This window comes from Chelonia mydas, chromosome 13 (assembly GCF_015237465.2).
Source record: "Chelonia mydas isolate rCheMyd1 chromosome 13, rCheMyd1.pri.v2, whole genome shotgun sequence".
Lineage (NCBI taxonomy): Eukaryota > Metazoa > Chordata > Testudines > Cheloniidae > Chelonia > Chelonia mydas.
In genome coordinates, this window is record NC_051253.2 from 18660160 (window position 1) to 18681488 (window position 21329).

General features: G+C 41.3%; 1 protein-coding gene across 8 annotated transcripts in view; it reads right to left on the reverse strand.

Annotated features, from left to right (window-relative positions):
- Positions 1 to 21329, reverse strand: part of EYA2 (EYA transcriptional coactivator and phosphatase 2) — a 156949-nt gene that overhangs the window by 86004 nt on the left and 49616 nt on the right. For 3 of the 8 annotated variants that reach the window (XM_043526704.1, XM_037916000.2, XM_043526703.1), the window contains 5 exons: positions 11783 to 11901; positions 9767 to 9808; positions 6197 to 6242; positions 5079 to 5221; positions 1276 to 1392 (listed from right to left, as the gene is read on the reverse strand). In XM_043526704.1, the coding sequence (XP_043382639.1) occupies positions 1276 to 1392; positions 5079 to 5221; positions 6197 to 6242; positions 9767 to 9808; positions 11783 to 11891 (457 nt within the window). In that variant the 5' untranslated portion in view covers positions 11892 to 11901. Of the gene's footprint in view, positions 1 to 1275; positions 1393 to 5078; positions 5222 to 6196; positions 6243 to 7443; positions 7545 to 9766; positions 9809 to 10825; positions 10913 to 11782; positions 11902 to 21329 lie in introns of those variants that run through there. The other 5 variants (XM_037916001.2, XM_043526705.1, XM_037916002.2 and 2 more) reach the window with 4 other exon arrangements.

The window sequence follows — 21329 nt, forward strand, 5'->3', positions numbered from 1 at the left end:
TAATGTTCATTAGTTTCATTTAGTCACAATTCTTCACATCACAGAGAAGTCACTGGCACTGTAAAATGTAGGTGCACTGAAGTCTAGTGAAGGACAAAATTCCAGGTGAGGAGGAGAAAATACTTTTTTTCATCCTGTCCAATTCAGTGCAACCTTCATACTGGACTCAAACTGGTGTGTCACTACTTTAAGTGAAAATGAAGCTACTCTCCCCTTGGATATTTTAGATTACTTCATGTGTAGGAATGACATGACCCACTTTATATCAGCAACACACTAATCAGTTCCTATACCCTATGCCCCTCACTGTAAAAAGCAACAGCGCACTGGTACATAGAACAGGAAATATGCCACAATAATTTCACTCTCCAGCTGCCAGTACATTAGATCTAATCACCACTTCCTGCAATGTTTTCTGGGCAAGCACTTTTAGATCCCGATTATTAGAGCTATTGCATAACCCAAACTGTAGTGCAGATTGCCCTCCTCCACATTTTTTTTGCTTCCTGTAAGGATTTTGAAAATGAGAACACATCCCCCATCCTCTTGGTGAATGACACAAGGAAGTATTAGAAAATTAATACTATTCACTAAGGTCAGGGGCTGCAAATGCCACAGCATAAAGCAGACAGAATATATAAAGTATCAAGAAAGATACTGGAAGTGCACCACTCCCAATTCAGGTATCTGACTGATAGCACCAAAATCAAATTCCACTGCATCAAAAAAATGGGCTAACAAAAAAAATCACAAATTAAATTCCAATATTTTAATGTACTTTATGAGTCTTAGGACTCCACATTGAAATCAACAAATAAAAAGCAGTGTTACCAACTCTTGTGAGTCTTATGATATCTGGAAGTCTCATGATATCTGGTGTTTCTCTAAAAGCCCCTGCTCCAGGAGTCAAAGTGATTAGGTTGAAACTCAGGTTTTACTGGGTGTGTGGGAGTGGAGTAAATTTCTGGCCCTCCCCTCATAATTGTCAAGAAAAGCTTGAAAATGTGACCCAAAGCTGTGTAAAAATCTCAAGCTTTTAAAGCCAATCTCATTATTTGATTTTTGGAGCCTGACTCATCATCTATGAACACTTGGGGTTGTCAATATTGAAAATGGTTCTTCCACACTCAGCATATTTCAGATCAAAGTAACAGCAATTTGGTACTCTCCTGTTTTTCTTCATACTTCCAACAGATGAAACCTGATTTTACTGCCTGGTGCTTGGAGCTGCAGGCCTTAGTAGACTATAAACTGCAAGAAATTAGCCCTACTGACCATGCATCTGGTAGGTGTACGGTGCTTGTCCTGTTGTTGGGGTACTGAAGGTGGATCCATAGCTAAGAAACCCACTCTGTCCTGGAGAATGGCTCAGACTATCTTCTGTTTTGATGCCTTTGGAGGATATAAAAGGAACCAAACGCACAATGTTAGGGTTCTGCTTGATCTCATCATATACAGATATAACAAAAAATTTCAATGCCTTTGACATTTTAGCTAGAGTTGACACTGATCAAACTATTGTTTTTAATATTCAGTTTGGATTTAAACTTTTTTATTAGCAAACAAATCCCAATTTTTTAAAACATTTTCATTATTCACTAGTAGCATTAGCCAAATATTTTTCTGAAATAACGTATGGCCTATATGTTCACCACAAACTGTTTGTGTTACCTATACTAAGTAGTCATTATTGGGTGATTGGTTGCCATGATACAGTTTCTGTTCTCTGAATGGATGACTAACTTAAAGACAGGAAAATAACAAGTAATCCACTTTCCAGAAAGATTTTTTGGACAACTAAACACTTGTGCCAAACTTCATTAAACTTTTGCAGTTGTGAACATACTGAGGGGTTCTCAGAATGCTGGTAATTGCTAACAACATGATCACATGAATTATAGTAAACTAAACTCAGTTACTTCTATTCACGTAAACATTCATGATTTAAAGATTTTTTTAAATTAAATTATTTCATCAGCTCCATTTAGAATGAGATAACGCAATATTTGTCAGCAAGTCATATTGGAGGGATATCAGTTAGGTGTGAACACTAGATAGTCACATATAGTTAACAATTGTAAAGCTGAGCAATGCACAAATCCCTAGTCAAAATCTCCTTGGTACTAAAATCAGGCAATTAAAATGCATGTCAAATCACAGAAGGAGCAACACTAACTGAATTTAACATTGCAAGATGGAACCTTCGCAGGCAGCGAAAGGGTCTGATATTTTATCACCTGGGCCTGCTGAGATCATGCTGCTGTATTTTTAAAGTAAATAGCTGAAAGGTGTGTCTTTTTTACAAACCTTTTGGGTCTGGTCCTCTGCCTCTTTGCATGTGTATTTGCACAAAACAAAATATGGTCACAAAACACACCCTGAGTGCCATGGTTAAACAAAGAGACTATTGATGGTCTGCTCTTGGATTTATGAGCTGCCCAGGTTGCTGCCATTTTTGTGCACTTCTGGGCAAACCATCCAAAGCAACATCAAATTAATTTGGCTTCAGCCAACCAAGTTGTTGCTGTCTATCTTGGCCAATTCCTTCAATGTGAGAAAGCACAGTGAGTCTGCACTCGCTGAGGGTGGGAGTAAATTTTACTGAATAGCTTCTCCTGGGACAAAGTCACGTATTTCTAAGGAGAAACAATCAATGTTAGATGAAATGCATGCAATTTAAATACAGATTACCAATGGGATAACAACATTCCATACTGAAACCCAGGAAATTTGTTTGGACAATGAGCAAGTGCGGGCTGTGGTAGGTGTCAGGCTCCCTTATTGCTGGTAGAGCCTGTCTGCTAGGGGGTTTGCGGGTGTGCGCAAAGAGAAACTGTTTTTCATAACATCACATTTGTTTTTCAATTACATCAGCACCATGCATGTGAACACTCAACCTATTACAGCCCTGATCACAATTAATCTTCAGTGACTGGGCCTTTCTGGAAGTCTAAAAATTGTTGTCAGACAGCGAAATAACTTAGCACCAAATTAATTTCCACACAATGCTCTGTTTTGTCTAGAAACTGGCCTAGTTTTATTTTTTGTGTCTAAAAACAATACTGCTTCATTGTTCTTGGTCGTCAGCCAGGTGGGATTTCTCATATACAGTATCATATATATTATTGAGGGTGGGGGCAAGGGAGGGAAACCACTCTTCAAGGATGGTAATAGGTAATCTACAGGATTTATAAGCAGTATGTGGGCCTGACATGTGTGTGCCCTAAAGACGCTAGCCAGTAGCAAATGGCTATATTTTCACCTGCCCTAACAGGGACAACTGTTCAGAGTTTGCCTTGGAAACCATCCAGCTCATACATTTGTGTTTGTAATTCCAGAAAATCAACTCAAAACATTCCTCTAATCGTCATGATAGATTTTACTTTCCCAAGCCTGTTACCCAGACCTTTCACAGATTGTTAGGTTGGAGTTTTCCTGAACTAAAAACTTTGTCAATAGCTGTGTAACAGGTTTGTGTTTTTATGGCTATATGTTGGGAAGCAATACTGTACTTACCAAATAAACAAGGGCATGGGAGCTCAAAGACTGTCAAAACTGACTGTAGGATTGGAAGCAAAACCACACAGCAGTTTTGGGTAGTACTGAATGACCCAAAAGGAGCTCACGGTTTCAGCTGGGGATAAGCATCCACAAGACTGGATGTCCACCGTTTCCAAGCCATAGCTAAATGACATGAACCTCTTTGGTCTACAAAACTGGGTAAGAAGTTTCCTCGGAAGAATCTTTCCCTGAAGGATTTTAGGGATTTCCACAGGGGGCTATGAAAACCAGTTTTGTGAAAAATATATTTGAACCTCAAAAACATGTTTGGGTGATGGTTCACCCTTGGTTCTAATTTTATCCAGCCGGAATTACTAACCCAGACTTTGGTTGTTTAGGCACCTCTATCATTTTGTCTTATTTACAGTCAACTCTGAGTATGCTATAAGCATGTGAATAGCACAATTCCAGTAGCAAGTAGATCTACTGAAGCTTTATTGTGTGAGTGAAAATAATCAAACCCACTAAATAGATCTCACATGACATCAATTTACACAGAATGGAGACTGGCTCCCCTACAATTTGCACACACAGAGGAGGTGGAACAGATTCTTAGATGTTGAAATGGTAAGACAGCCTCAGGAAAAAATCTGCTTTCCATTATCTTTACTATACTGTATGTCTGAAAACATTTATTGTATTTACATTTAGAATATATATGCAATATTTAATAATAATACCTTGCAAATGTATTAGTATCTCTAATCACAAAGCATTGTGTAGTACAGAGATCATTTCACCCACCACTTGTTAAATTTACTCATCTGCAGTGTAACAACCATTCTGTATCATCAGTGATACACACAAGTTTTTAGGAAGGAAATGAAGACTGGCCCATGTAACTGAAACTGCAAAGGGAACGTAGGGAGGCAAAGCACAGTTTACAAAAGTAGATTTTTTTTACCACCTCACCTCCCCTCCCAATCTTGCAAGCCTGGACATACAGGTCTAGATCCTCTGCTGATGTAAAGCAGCATAGCTCCCATTGCAGTCCAGTGAGGCTATGCCAGTTTGCGCCAGTTGAGGATTTACCCCAAGGTCTCTAATGGTCACAAGTGGTCAGAGCCTTATTACAAAGATGGTACCTCCAAGAGAAAAGCACTTTCTAGGAAGCTGGGCTCAGTACTGAGTCACAGGAAACTTCACCAGCTACTGACTCCCTACTGTCATGCTTTGCAGCACCTGGATTTTTCCAGGATATCTCCTATTCTGCTGCTGCCCAGGTCCAACCCTACTTAGTTTATAGGATTATAACTCAGGCTAGTATGTGCCTTTCCACTTGAGCTGAATATCTGGAGAGCACAGAGGAAAGTCTTTCTAAAACTTTTGACAAACTTTCTAAAACTTTTCTCCAAGCCAAAAAAGAAAAGGAAAAAACCCCAGCCACTATAGAATTAAAGAGTTTTTGACTGGAAGGTTTAATCATTAAGTATGTTCTTTTTGGGTCAGAAGAATAAGACATTCTCTAGTGAAAGCAGAAGCTCTTAGAGATAACCTAACAAAGTAAGATTACTCACTGTAGGAGGGTATTCCATAAGGTTGTCCTGGTGGAGGGTATGCAGCGTAAGTAGCGGCTTGCTGGATTCCTGCACTGTACTGGGTCTGTCCATAGGTTGCCATTGTTGGAAAAGATGGGACTGTCACTATATGGGGATGATGTCTGTTCAGAACAAGAAAACAGACTGTCTATGGCAATACTAATCGTATGTGGTTTTCTAGAGTAATCTCACTAATCTGGCTGCAAAATCTTCCAGTGACATATTTGACTAGAATGGCTACACGTGGTGTTATGCTACATATTATAGGCATATAAAATATGCCACACTGGATCAGACTATTTGCTCAAGTACCCCACTTCTGGCAGTGGGCTACAGAGATATCACTAAGTGAGAGGGCACAATGCCATCCTAATGCTTGGTCAGTGCTATAACCTCGGGCTGCACAAAATATTTGTCACTTTTTAAAATTGTTGCAATCTGTGATTTTCAGGTTTCATTTCAAAGTCACAAAAACAATCCAGTTTCCTGGAACACCTTTGAAATGTCACATTTTCCTCTGTAGTCACTTATAAATGATCCTATGTTCAAAATGATAAGATCTGCATTCCCGGGGTAGAAATGAGTTGTATGGAGAACCTCCAAGTCTCTTTGACTCCCTGTCCAACTTGATTAAGAAATGGTTTTCTGGGGCTAACACCAGGTCTACTCTACAAACGTTTGAAGGCACAGCTGTATTGGTCAGAGGTGTGGTGAGGAGTTCTCTGACTGACATAGCTGTGCTGGCAAAAGCCCCTAATATAGCATCTTGCTAAAACTGTACTTTTGTTTGTAAAGTTTATTTGGCTCGGGGGGCAGGAGGTGTGTGAAGGGAAATAAGCTATACTGGCAAAAGCACAAGAAGCTTCACCGGTATAACCGCATCTACACTAGGGGTGATTTTGCTGGGATAGGATACCAGTAGAGCTATGCCAGCCAGGGGCTCCTAGGGCAGATCTGGCCTGCAACTTGCAGTAGAACAGGTGCAAAGGCTGAAGGATCATGTTCTTCAGGCTTTTCAAGGTTGCAGGGGCCCCCCCTCAAAATGGTTAATCAGCAAAACAAAGTTATAGTACTTGAACGCTGTCAGACACACTCACTCTGTGGAGTAGAGATGGAGAGGACACTGTGATGCTGCTTTGTTACCTGAAAAACAAAATTAAAGTGTCTCTGGTTTTCAGTAACATTCTGTTATATGGCTAAGTTGATGCCCCTGTTCTGATCATTGCTAGACACAGAAATGTATACAATAACTAGACGAATATTTGTATTGAAATCCTCAAAGACTTTTAAGGCAATTATGAGAAACTACACGGTAACTTTCCATTTTAATGCTAATTAATAAAATCATCTTTATGTGCACCCAGGAACCTATCAATTGATTGACTAATCTACCGGGTTTTTCTTGATGTAAGTATGGAGCCACATAATGATGGTGGGCCCAGTTCTGCAGCCATCAGCAGTCCCAGTGATTTCACTACCACTACCCATGTTGACTACTCAGCAAGGCATGATTTCAATAGGACTACTCATGTGACAAGGGTTGCAAAAGCAACCTCTTTAGTTGTGAAATGACATTTACAAAACACACCATGTTCTGTCTTTAAAATTTCTTTTGTATTCCCACCATTCGGTGTCCCACTTTTTTAAAATGTATCAGGACAAAGGTTCTTTAAGTTTTCATCTCTCCTTGTACTGGATCTTGGAAGACAATTATTGCCTAGCCCGTTGATTACAATATTAGCATAGCACTGAAAACTGGTAACACAAGTGAACACACATAGGTTGCCTTCCCACGCACCATATGTTTATATCCAGCAAAATCAATAAAATCTCTTTTAGAGGCAAATTTAGGTTTAATTAAGACTAAAAAAAAACCTGTTAGGTTAACTTCTGAGTTGCCTGATGCCACAGGCATGCATTCAGCAGGATACACAACAGTGTGTCCTGCTATACCAGACACGCATGCATTGGGGTGCACTCACAATGCCACCTTGTGTACTAAGCAGAATGCTTCAACAATGCCATCCAACGTGCTAGGTCCCAATTCCTAACTGAGGCCTTCAGATGTTACAGCACTATAAACAATAAATCATAATCAGTAATGTCAGGCAGGACACATCTACCATGTTCCTGATGTCAACAGTGCTATCCAACATGCCAGGCTAACTGCACACTGTGCCAGGGAGTGCACATCTAATGTCCTATTGCCCAGCGTCATTTAATGTGTCTGGGAGAACACGCATGACCATTACATTACAGGGGCAGCCCCAGTGCTGGCATTACTTTGCGATTTGCTATGCAGGATTCATAATTCACCCAACTTGTCAGGCAGAACAGAACGCACCTGCACTGCAGGCCCCACAAACCAGAGAGGGGGCACCTGCAGCGCCTCCCAGTGCATGCAAGTTGCCATGTGACACAGGAGGCAGGAAGCATCTGCAGCACAATCCAATGCATCAGCTAGGACACACCCGCAATGCTACAAGAGAATTATCCTCATTAGGAAGTCACCTAAAATTATATGACTTCAGTGTGCTCAGCGATGCATAAGTTAGTGAATTAAACATTTTAAACATGTTTTATTTAATGAAATATGCAAATATGTATAAACTCGAAATATATGGAAATAATCCTATGGGCTCAAGTAACTTGTCATTCCATTAATCTAGAGAGAACATTTCCAAAATATACAGCATGCTGTTATATAAAAGATTCATCTTTCCCAGTCCCCTCTCCAGCTCTCTCCTGGAAATTAAATTATCCTCCCCGCCCGCCCCCCCCCCGCCGCCAGCTTTTTTCATGGTGGTTTATGTGGTTTTATCATTCTTATTCTAAAATTCGGATTAAATTGAGGTATTAAGAAAAAAGACATTAAACCCAATGGAATTTTTTAATTACAGACTTAATTAAAAATTATTTGTATCTATTGTAATTTTTCTGTTTCCTTGTTTATGGGGAGCCATGAACATGTTAACAGTGTAATGGGTACTTGAAAAACAAAATTATTATTAATAGTAATTAAAAGGGAAATTATTCTCTTTCTAAATTTTAAATGTGTATATTCTCCTTCAATAACATTATTACTACAAATGATTAAACAGATGCATTTCCTGAAAAATAATTATTTATTAGAGCTGCTCAAAAGATGGGAACATTTCTATGAACATTTTTGTAAATAATTCATTCCTTTTTTGGTCAAAGTTTCGAATAGTCTAAGAAAAGTTTACTCAAAAAAATCAACATTCACAAAATGTATACAACTTATTTATTATTCACTCATCTGTCTATTTATATGTAGTTGTGTCAATGTTTTTATAGAGGTTAGAAGTCAACTACTTTAGAGCTTAAGTGACTGTACTTAAATCCTTATTGCCATATTTAGGCATCTAAAGGAAAGGTGCCTCTTTCCAGAGATGCTACGGAAACTCCCCCTACTCTTCTCATTTGCTGTCACAACACCCTATCATTCAGGCCCGAAACCTGAAGTCATCTTTGACTGCTCTCTCTCTCTTGCCCCACACATTGAAGACATGCCCAGATTCTCCCACTTCCCTCCCACACAATGTCTACGACACATCTTTTTTTCCCTATGCCTTTCAACCCCCCAATTTGATTCCTGTAACCTCTTTCCTTCTGGTTTCCCTGACACATCACCTGCCCTCTCCACCATCCAGGACATAACAAGCATAGCTACTGAGATCATATTCCTTGCTACTTGCTCAGACCGTATCACCTCCCTCTTTGAATCCCTACTCCACTATGTGCCACTTTCTCCCCAACCTCTTGAGCATCTAATTCAGCTTCTTGTCCTTCCCTTCAGAGCCCTTCCTGATTCCACTCCTCCCTACCAACCTCCACACCTCGCCTAACCCCCTTCCTTCTGCCAGTTATGTCACCCTTGACACAGTGAGTGAAATCCTGACTCCACTGAAGTCAATGGCAAAACTACCATTCACTTCAATGGGGCCAGGATTTCACCCCACTCTTAGTTCACTGCCCCCATAGCCATCTGCATCCAAGCTATCTGCTCCATATGGAAAGCTCTTCCTGTGCTAACCCACAGACACTACCCTCTCCACATCCAAATCCACCCTAAAGGACCAGTTCTACCATGATGTCTAGGAGAAACTTGTCAGCTGATAATGGCAAGGTAACTGTCGACTCAGGTCCTACGCCTTTTAAAAAGGAAAAACCATTGGGCTACCTGACACTGTATTTAATGATGCATCTTTTTGTCCTACCCCTCATTAGTCTGCCTGTACCTCTCACATTTTAGACTGTAATGTTTCCCAGGCAGGGTATAGCACATTATCTGTTTGTACAGCACATACTGCACGGGGCGGTATTGATGGAAACAAAATAACAGTAATAACTCCTCCAATGGCCTTGGACAAATCGTTTAGGTTAAGGTGGGATTCTCACAGCAACCTAAAAGAATCGGACATCCCCCTTGGAGTTGAGCACCTAAATCCCTGAGGCTTTTTTGAACATCCCAGCCCTCACCTCTCTGCCTCAGTTTCTCCATCTGTAATATGAGGATGATACTGACCTACCACACTGGGGTGTGACTGTAAGGATTATTTCATGTTTGTAAAACATTGTAAAAAAGACGTATTAGTGACAAGGAGATATAGGAGAAAGATTCTGTTTAAAAAAGTAGGGCTTACCTGATTCAACGATTTCACTATGAGCAATTTGCTTGGACTTACCTGCAAGAAAGTTTTTAATACAATTAGATTTTAGATTTTGAAAATAAATTCTTACTCTTTCTATAGCCTAGACCCTTTTTCCCCTAATAACACTGTATTTTTGTAAAATACATCCTTTCTGTTTTTCATTTTTTAATGCCTTTGTGTTTGAAAATGGTAGGAGAAATAACAGGCCAACAGCAGCAGGTTCGTTTTATTGCTGCATATTTTTTAACATTAAAAGCAGGCTCAGGGTTGAATATGTATTCAATACATTCTTTCAGAATGAGAAATAGGCACTTATTCTGGGGGTATGCATGTCCATGTATAACGTGTTACTACACTGTTTTGGACCATTACTTTAGAATACTGTCCTTTTTTAATAGGATACTTTTATTACTTGTACTCTGTGTCCTAAAGGAAAATGTAAGGTCAATTAAAATATAAACATTTTGATCCAAATATTCAGGATTTCATACGCTGGGTGAATCTGCATGTACAATTACTATGATGTCACATCCAGTGACAGCAATTGCACATGAAAATGACCACACAGACAGCTAACTGGACGTCTGCATGCACAAGCATTGCAACTGAACTTGAAGCTGTGACAATTCCATGTGAAACTCAGGCACATAAATTTGTATCCATTTTTGCAGATGAAACTCTGGAAATCTGCACCCTAACGTTTGCACAAATATTTTCATTTCCCCCAAATCAATAAGTAACATTTTCAAGTGAAAGAATATAACATACAATGTTGTTTCGGGGAGCTTCTCATAACATGCAAAAAGAAATAGCTACAATATTTCTGGTAGAAAGCCATTAACATTAGCTGTCACTAGCACAACGGTGTTCAAGTGCAGAGCTTTTCCTGCAATGACTCTTATATAGCACAATAAAAGTTGGTAACACTTTACAGACATATGAGAAGAAAATGTCTTTGCCCCAAGGAGTCTGTAAGTTTTAGCTCCAACATTTCTATAAATATATACATTTTAAAGGTATTTCCTATAGATTCTGATCCTTCCAACAAACCTTTTGAATTGGTGGTCATGCTATACATGCTTCGATCCAACTTAATTCCTAAAGGCTCAACAAACACAGATACAACATGTGGCTTCTAACACACGCAGCCAACATACAGTGGCTTCTAACACCCTGCAAATAAAGAGTTAAACATGATAGTTAAACATAATAGTCAGTGCCTTTTGCTAACTCTGCTCCAACAGGAAGGCTGAGGGATTCTGACCACAGCAAACAATAGCTGGAACTGTACTGGCGAGAACTAGTTTGGCTGCATCATTTGCCAATAATTTTAAAAACAGATTTAACATTCTTCTGTTTCCTTCACTTGAACAGTATAATGGGAGAGATGGCGGGGGGAGGGGAGGAGAAGGAGGAGGGCAGATAAGTTTCCATCATAGCCTCAACCACTGAAAGAATTTGCCCCTTGGTACCTGCCAAATATGAAACTCCATACCACAGATCTGGGGACTGACTGTTCAGAAATGACAGCAATGATCTCAGCTCGACATGAAGTGTGGCACAGCAACTGATTTGGTAAAATGTTTCCTATTTGCATTCTGGGCGATTTAGGAATGGCAGCCTCTGTGCTTTCACCCCTTCTCTCCTCCGAACAGCAACACGACTACTAGGACTCGGGGTTCAAATTAATGCCACCGTTAGGGCTGATGGATTGGTGGGGGCCAAAAATAAAACAGCCAATGATGATTTCAAATACACTTTTATACACACATTATTCTGATGTGCATGTATGTCTATGATTTCATTTCTAATTGCATTCAAATCAGATTCAAACATCACCGGACTTGTTACAAAAACATCAAATAGAAATTTTAACTGCTTCTTGCATCAAAGGACTAATTCTTACAAGCACAGGCCTCATACCTGGTCAGTTCCTTTTGTTGTTGTATATACCCCTGATGCTAACAGTCTAAAGTTAATAAACCGTAAGCAGAAGAGGCAGCCTACCTTCTATGTCATCTGGAGCTGTGGCATAAATGTTAGAAAGGTTAAGCTTCAGTCTGTCGGGACACTGTCTGTTTACAGTCAGGCTGGGTGATATCACTAGATCTAGCATTTCCTTATACCTGAAGGAAAACAAAGGAAAATATAATTTATTCATTAATTATGCATGCTTACTAATGATTCCATTTTATCCCTAAGAGTATAAATATTAAAGCTGATTACCTAAACCCAAGCTTCATATAAATTCTACATAATAACGTTCACTAAAGTTTTCATCAAAGGGAAATGCTGAATTAAAATGAAGTATTTGTTTCCTTGGAGATTACACCCATTTGATTAATGTTTCTCTCTCTTCCTGGATTTTGCCATCACAAAATTAAATTTCTGAATCTCTTAAATGCCGTCAGAACAAGCAATATATTTAAGTATTAACCACACCTCCTTATGTGTGCAGTGGTATCTGATAAGGCTCTGGGAATAAGAATTAAGGGCTGAATATTGAAGTTGAGGGCAGTTAACAATATTATCCAGCCTTAAGATATAACAAGAAGAAAGTTATTACTTGTGATGGGAGAGGTTCGAAGATCCAGGTTAATCCTGATAACTTTTGGATGTTTCTCCGAAAGCCACTCCAAACCTCTCTGTTCTGACCATCAGGTGGCAAAGTTACACAAGAACAGTCTCTCTCTTGAAAGTCACCTGATTTTGGTTAAGCTTGAAATGCCACAGGAGCAATTGCTGTCATGTGGGGTTTAAGTTTTCAGATGAAACCAGATATATGTATATATAAAACATCCACACAATGGTAATATAATACATGATAACAACAGTGCAGATAAACTAGTGCAGATAAAATAAGGACCACCACCAGGAACATTACTCAAAACTCAACACACACAGAGTACGTGTGTGAATACCAATCTAAACACTACATTTCAAACCTAACTTCAAGCACCTACGCTTTCAGAAGTGCTCCCAAGACCTCCCTTTGAACTACAGATGCTCGCCACCTTTGGAATTTCAGGCTACTTATTTATGGGTTTAGGTGCTTAACTTTGGGCACCTAAGTTTGAAAATTTTGGCCACTGTGATCGGGGTAGACACAACTAGGGACCCATGTGTCACTTTAGAAAGGTGCAGGCAGTTTTACATAAAATAAGTTTCATAGACATCAATCTTCTACAAAGATCGGCAGTAGGAATAAGTCACTTGTTTCCTGTGCGGACAGGGAAACCTCCCCTAAGTTTTGAACTTTGAAGAAATCCAGTGGCCTACGAGGGAAACCCAGTGGCCTTAGAAATTCCAGAGCTAAATGGGTAAAGATGAACTGTTTACAAAAACAGATCGAAGGATTCAAAGACACTGCACTATTTTTTTCCCTTTGCGCTTCGCAGCCATACAAGCAGCTTGCACCATTTGTCAGGCTTGTCCTCACTCCAGTCCCCCTGAGGCTATCGCATTAAGAGAAAGCATGATTCTGCTTTTAGAGAAGCGTTCCAGAGCAGGGACAGGGAGCAGAACCTGGGAGATGACAGCTGTGGGGATAGGGAGTGGGGGGAGGGGAGGAGAGGTACTTCAAAAGGCTCCCACTGCTGTGAATGGATCAGAAGCATACGGAGGGTCCCAAGTCAGGGTTTGAACCAGCTCACCTTTCTATTTACCGCTGAACACATTGTTCAGCTAACTCAGCTGCGGACTACTCCCTGCTCCACGATAACGATCTGTCTATTCAGTAGTATAAAGGCAGCAGATGGCGTGGCAGTGACTGCGGAGCTGGTATTAAAATGCATAGTACAATACACTTAAAATGGCACGACGTTAAAACTTAGCAACATACAAATCTGAAGCCTGGACACTGTACTTCTGTTAAACTAGCCTAGGCACTTCCATTTGGCCTATTGTATTTTCTTTTCTTTTTTGCTTAAGGGAAAATATCAGTATGTAAAATGACTAGCATGGAGAGATCAAGAACAATAAACTATGTACTTTTCATCTGAGCATTTCCAACCACTTTACAAACAGCACAAGCCCCCTGGGAGGTAGGTTAGTATCATTATACGCTGGGGTAAGCTAGGCACAGAGGCAAAGTGTGTTGCCCAAGATCAAACAGCTGAGACTGAAACAGAATTCAGAAGTTCTGACTTCAAACTCCTCACTTTTAACTACGCAGCAACTGCTCCCCATCAATTCATCAAATCTATCCATTAGGGATGTGCACAAGGCCAACAATGGATACCAGATAGCTTGAATATTTGCATGGGATTTGGATACCAAAAATGTTCAGCTGCATCAACTCCATCTTCACAGCCCCTTCTCCCTTTTCTTCCTCCAGTGTGACACCTTTGGCTTCCCCTCATCTGCCTCCCTGGACTGCCCATGCACACACGCATACCATTACCTTCTAGTACAGTACCTCACGCACAGAATCAAATCTTGTGCTTCAGCGAAGCCACCTAACTGTGCACAAACTGGGTGAACTGAAATCAGCAGAAACTGGCCAAATCTGTACGTTCCCTGCTCCATAACTGCAGTCTCTTACAGACAATTTCATTAAAAAGAAAACCTCCCATGTATCAATATTTTGCATTCGGATAGCCCCTTTCACTTGAGGACCTCAAAGCATTTTACACAGCCTCAGAACGGCTGGGCAACCAAAGTTAAGTGCTATTCTTGTTTTACAGATGAGGAAACTGAAGCACAGCAAGACAAAAATCAGAAGGTGGGGGGGGGAGCTTTTAATTACACCCACAAATACTTGTCTGTGCAGTCAATTGCATTTAGATTTATCTAGCTATCGGAGTTATAAGTGGGTGCAAAACTGGCCTCTGGCTTTAAAAATCTCTCCCTACGTGACTTGTCCTGGTCACACAGTGAGTCAACAGCAGAGCTGGAAATGGAAGCCACCAGTCCTGACTCTCTAACCTACACAATCCAGCGAACTATCCCTACAAAGTCAAACAGCACACTTTGAAGAAACAGTGAAATATACCCTGGTTCTGCCATTGTTAACAATAATAATCCCATAATGTATAACAGGAGAGCCAGTTACATTTTTGCATGACACATACAAGATTTTACATTTTCCTTTGGTTAGCAGTGTGGTGATCTGCTGGATTGTATTACATTCACTTGCACAAGCTCAAGAGCAAAGGCAAACATGGGTTCCCTCGCTGCTTATGATACGAAACATCCCTTTTACTGCTTTTCATAACAATAGTGCAAGCTCCCTCTGTGCCACTCCAGCAACTTAAAGGGAGGGGAGATTTCCTGTGATTCCCCCAGGTGGGGATTTCCTTAGTGGGAGAAACCTTAGCAGCTGGAGAGCTGGTGTAGCTAGCGCATATACTTCTATCCCGGCAATCCCTAGTCCAGAGGGCATGCCAAGGTGGGAAGGAGAACTAGCCAGAGTGTGATAGGCTCTGACTATCTCCAGAAAGATGGCAAACCATTGGGAACTGTTGTCATCTTGTGCAAGTTAGAGCAGCTCCTAGGACTTAGGGAGCTGTAACTGACTTCCTTGCAGACCACTCCACTCTGCTGTGCCCAGTACAATGCAGAATCTGTCCCTGAGTATTTTAAGAATGCCAGTGACCTGGAGGCAGAGTCCTGAAATGTATTGGATAAGTTTAAAATATTGAAAGTGCATCCATTAGACAAATCTGCAGGCAAAGCCTTTAGGTTACTGTATGTTGGTCAGGCTTTCTATTCCATTGTGAAGTGACATCCAACTGTCTCATGTATATTTTAAAATCTCTACAACCGAATTGGGAAGGGGGAAAAAAATATTTAGTTCCAGATCCCTGCCAAGATTGGGATGCTCTATACAATTTCTCAAATAACACGCACCCTTCAATGAACTCCAAAATCCCATTATTCATGACACTGCCCAGATTGTTGCCAAGTGAATGGGAGCAGATGTTTAAGGGGGGGTGGATCTTTTATAATGATTAATGCACTCTAATTACATCATTGTTCAGGGATTTCATTAGCCATTGCCTGATTGATGATTTTTCTATTGTTTTTCCCCTGCTCGCTTTTGTAATACCAAAGTCATATCCCACTTCCCAGTATGTGCTCTTTAACTTTTTTCCAAATGTTTCAACTCCTGTTTTTCTTTAAATTGTATATTTTGGCATGTGCAAAAGGTAACTGCATGTAAAATGTGTATATGTGTGTGCAAGTTTACGCTTTTGAGTACTATTCCCTCTCTCACACACAGTTACCAACAAGTGTATCTTGCTAAAACAACATCTAAATTTTGAAAATTTTATACCAACTATCTAAAGAAAATCTTCAGTAAAACAGGGGAGCCTGGATGAACTTGGGCTCAGCAAAATTACATCTGAGGGTGCAATCTGTGAAATGATGGGTTTTATTTATTTATTTAATACTGCAGACAACAGTTTCTGGGTTGAGTAACATACAGGAGAATCAGCAGTAATGGTTGCTGAATCTGCTTTGATTAAAACCATCAATGGTAGCATGTTCGTCTGAGACACATCTGGAAGAGCTTTTGGTTTTTATAATCTTTTAAAAAAAGAACCATGTGTGAATTTGGTGCTCAGCTTTTCCATTAGAATCCCCTTCTCAAAAAGCAATATTTTGCCCCGAAAGTTGGCCCACAGTATCTCGGCCAAGAAGCAGAAACTTTTCTTTTACTAATGTTTAGAAAAAAAAATCTTTTCGGTCATTTTGAAGTTAGAGAAGCCAAATTAAACATTTTAAGGTTTCAGATTCTTGGCTGAGGTGCCAGGGTAACTTACAAATCACATTTTATTTTACAATGCTGTTTGAAGGCTGCAAACCCAGGCCCCAATTCAAGGCATTCAAAAACGTGCTTAAGATTAAGTAAGTGAGTAATCCTATCGCTATTCAGCAGAGCACTTAAACCTGTGCTTAAGTGCTTTGCTGAATTGGGGCCACAGTGTGCAGACCGAGCCAGACAAGCACTCTACTACGATGGTACTGAGAATCAGATATATAGTATTCTGAAAAGGGGAAACCAAAAACCAGCCTAGATATTGCAGGTCAGATCCAATTGCACCACAGCTCTGCTCAGCACTGCCGAAAGGGAGGTGTGTGGAGGAGGGTTGTGGTTCTTTTGCACTCCTTGGATCCCTTGGATTTGTTTGACCCTGGCATAACTTAGAGCAGCCCTCAAGATACTTTAAAAGTTCCACTGATTTTGACACCTGAAGCACCACTAAGTGAGGTTGGGGATGAGGGAGAGCTAGCGAGGCATTCCTATCCCTCCCAGGAGAATATTTGGCTGCCTGTTTGTGCAAAGGAGCTGGAAAAGGGGACGGGATCTGGCTGTGTGTGTCTGCAAACTTCACTTGCCTCTGAAATGCAGCTCTTTCAGAAGCGAGAATACAGCAGCGATTCTGGGCCAGCAGCTCAAAACAAAACAAGTTTAAAAGCATGTCTGCAGAGTTACCGGGGTTTTATTTTTTACAAGATAAACAGGATTTTGCATCCACCACAAGCAAGCGGGAGAGCAGTAGGGGGCCACGTTTTCACTGGGATGTTAGCAGTGACCAGGACAATAGGCTAAGAACAGTGGCCCAGTTGCCCAGTGAGTATCGCACAGCATGAAGGGGTAAAGAAGGGCTGTCAACTGGTCGGCTTTACTATAGGTGCTTCTGTACCAGAGGGTCTTTAGGAGATCTGAATAAGGAGAGGCTCCTGGACCAGCTCAGGAAGGATATTCCATTGATACAGGGCAGCATGGAAGAAAATGCTGAGATGGTTGTGGGGGAAGCGGGGTATCGAAGGTGCTGTCAGTAGATGAGCGGATGAGGTGGGGACAAGACAGAAGGGAAGGAAGGAAGAAAGGTGGATCATTAGCTCTTTGAAAAAGTCAGCAAGATCCTGCAGCGAGAGGGAGGAGGGCATTGGAGCAGGGACAGGTTTTTAGGAGAGCCAAAGGTTGCAGAATAAGCTATGTGAATGGTGGAGAAAGGCCTGCCAAGAGATAGCAAAAACCGTATGTGGGGATCCCCTCAAGAAATCTTAATTTTCTCTGGCTAGAGGCCAAATACAAGCTGAAACCACCAGATTTGCCTAACTACGTGCATGTGCCAGCACAGAGCCCTGGGCAGGATCAGCACATGTCTAATCCTTTGCTTTGGCTTGGTTTGGGAGGGGAGGAATAGAGACAGAAGGAACATTTTTGTCTTTCTGCCCTGATTTTGTCTGGTTTTACTAACCTCGCTGATAAGTTTCACCTTCCCGCTCCTCCCGAACTGGGGAAAGGGGACTCGGCAGACAGTTACTAGCTTAGGACTACAGACTCACAAGAGTTTGCATTATAACAACCCAGAGAGCTTGATCTTCTGTCTTGCTGATTTCAGAGGGAAACATACTCTTGCTTGAAATGCCCTGCAAAGAGTCCCTCTGATTTCCAGACCAGAAGTTCGCAGCAGCTGAAGCAGAGGCAGTCCCCTCCAAAATACACCCACACAGGTTTTTTACAAGACTCAGCATGTATCATCACAGGACAACTGGGAAAACTTGTCCGTATTTATTATATATATTGAAACGAGCATGGTGTGCTGTATGCTATACAGAAGAATACGGACCTCCAGCCAGGCCAAATGCTGTAATGATGCTGGATGCCTTAAAAACATCTAAAACAGGGATCTCAAACTCAAGTCACCACAAGGGCCACATGAGGACGAGTATATTGGCCCAAGGGAGGCATCACTGACACCTTTTCATATAAAGGTACAAAAGCACCTCCACTTCCATGAGGCCCCGCCCCTGCCCCACCTCTTCCCAGCCCCCATTCCAACCCCTTCCCCAAAGTCCCCACTCCAACTCTGCCCCCTCCCTGCCCCTATTCCAACCTCTTCCCCAAATCCCCACCCCTGTCCCGCCTCTTCTCTACCTCCTCCCCTGAGTGCGCAGTTCCCAGCTCCTCCTCCCTCCCTCCTGGAAAGCGCTAAGCGCCACCAAACAGCTGTTTGGTGGCAGGAAGTGCCTGGAGGTAGGCCGAGGAGTGGGGATGCAACGCACTCGGGGCAAGGGAGGGTGACGGGTGAGGGGAGCTTGGCAGGTGGCAGCAAATAACTCCACGGGCCGCCGTGTGTTTGAGACCCCTGATCTAAAAGGTGACATGCAAAAAAAGAAGAAAAATGGATCTCTGCTTCTTTATGATATATAAGAAGGCCTGAAAAGATTTCGTCCTTAAAAGAAAAAAAAGGCCAGAGGATCTACTTTCTTTTCCTTTCTTAAAAAAAAGTCTTGGTTAAATTTTTCAAAAATGCCTCAATGATTTAGGAACCAAAGTTTTATTTGTAAAATTGACTTAAGCATTGAGGCCCATATCTTCAAAGGTATTTAGGCACCTGATTCCCACTGATTTCAATGAGACAGGTTCCTAAATCACTTGTGAAAATGGGACTTAGCACTTATGAACATTTTACCTCATCTATACTGGGAGATTCTATGGTAGCTGGAGACCTGGTGAAATTACACCACCACAAAAAATTAAAATCTGAAAAGTTGAAAGAGGAAGAATTTTTTCAGGCAGACTTTAAAATTTTTGTTGCCTGTTTTTGTTAATGTATATTTAACTCCAATGCCCAATTAACTCTTGGGAGAAAGCGACATCTTTGGTAGAGATTCAACATCCTTCACCTTCGTTTAGGTGGGAGAGTTCACTGTACACATTCTCTGAGGCCCTCCCCATGAATTCCTCCAGCAAAACCAGAAGAGGGAAATACGGCTATTGCTGATCATTTCCAAGGTAAGAATGAAAACAAGAAAAAATAGCTGTAAATGCAAAAGAAGTATTCAGGCCTTTTTTCTGAATAGAAAAGCAGAGTAAAAAAGGGGTTCAGGCTCAGTTTTTATGTTTCCTTTCACGCTCCCACTTCTTACAGAATTTTAGTTCATTAATAAAAGGCTCCCAGGAATCCAGGTGCAGGCATCACTCACTGACCACTACAGGCATCACCATACAGCTCTCACATGCTTCTTTTAAATGCTTTGCTTCCTTGGATGACGCTGCAGCTCAGACAGCTTTTCTGGCAGGAACTGCCTTCCTAAGAGCTTGTAAAATTATCACACAGCTTGCAGCTTCTATGCAGCTGCCAAATTTCAGCTCCTCTTCTCCACATCCTCCCACGCCAAACAAAAGTCACCAGCAGGGAAAATCACCATTCCCCCTAAGACATCAGCGATGGGAGGAATCCCAGTTCCCCTCTACCTGGACACATCACAAAAGGGAGAATCTCCATGATTTCAAGCCCACCTCCCAAGTTATCACCAGAGGGAATTCCCAGTACTGAAGGTATTGGCTTCTCACTTCCACACACACCAAGTGGAGGTGAGCAATCCTGTTTCCCTTGTTGCTATGTTCAATTATGCATCACTCTAATAGTTGCTCTCTCTGTAATAGACTCTCTGCTCCTTCTGCATCAGGCACTCAGCACTTCTGCAGGTGAAAGCATCTCTCTCTTTCTCTCTCTCTCTCTCATATATATGAATCGGAGGATCCCGCGATGGAAAAAGACCTATTAGCTCACGAAGTCCATCCCCTGATACAGCAGATAAATCCATGCACTAAAGACCTGAACAAGCATAAATTTAAACCTGAGCTGGCATAAATGCTTCTTCTGCAAAACTGACAATAAGCTGTGATGACGAGATATCATTTCAAGGTGACCTTGAGGGCACTGCAGCTTGGGCTGTTTTTATTCCTGAGAGATAGCTATTTTCTACTGTCATTATCAAATTTAATGCAGTGGCAGATTTTTCATCTGATAATTCCCTGCACCATTCCAAGTACTAAAAGCAGAGGTGCTCAGAGAAGCTTCTGACTATTCTGTAGTAACACAGATATGAAATTGCAGAACTACTAATTCTGGTATGAACCTGTCGCTTAAATCATCCTCTGTACCAGAGTACTGGAGGGAAGCTAATGTGATACTGATGTTTAAAAAAGGCTCCAGAGGCGATCCTGGCAACTGCAGGCCAGTAAACCTAACTTCAGTACCAGACAAATTGGCTGAAACTATAGTAAAGAACAGAATTATCAGACACACAGACAAACAAGATATGTTGGGAAAGAGTCAGCACAACTTTTGTAAAGGGAAATCATGCCTCACAAATCCATTGGAATTCTCTGAGGGTGTCAACAAGCATGTGGACAAGGATGAACAAGACAATATCGTGTACTTGGACTTTCAGAGAGCCTTTGACAAGGTCCCTCGCCAAAGGCTCTTAAGCAAACTAAGCAGTCATGAGACAAAAGGGAAGATCCTCTCATGGATCAGAAAGAAAGGGTAGGAATAAATGGTCAGTTTTCACAAGGGAAAGAGATAAATAGCAGGGTCCCCCAAGGATCTGAACTGGGAACAGTGCTGTTCAACATATTCACAAATGATCTGGAAAAGGGGGTTAACAGCGAGGTGGCAAAATGTGCAGACGATACAAAATTACTCAAGACAGTTTAGTCCAAAACTGACTATGAAGAGTTACAAAGGGATCTCATTAAAGTAGGTGACTGGGCAACCAAAATGGCAGATTAAATTCAACGTTGATA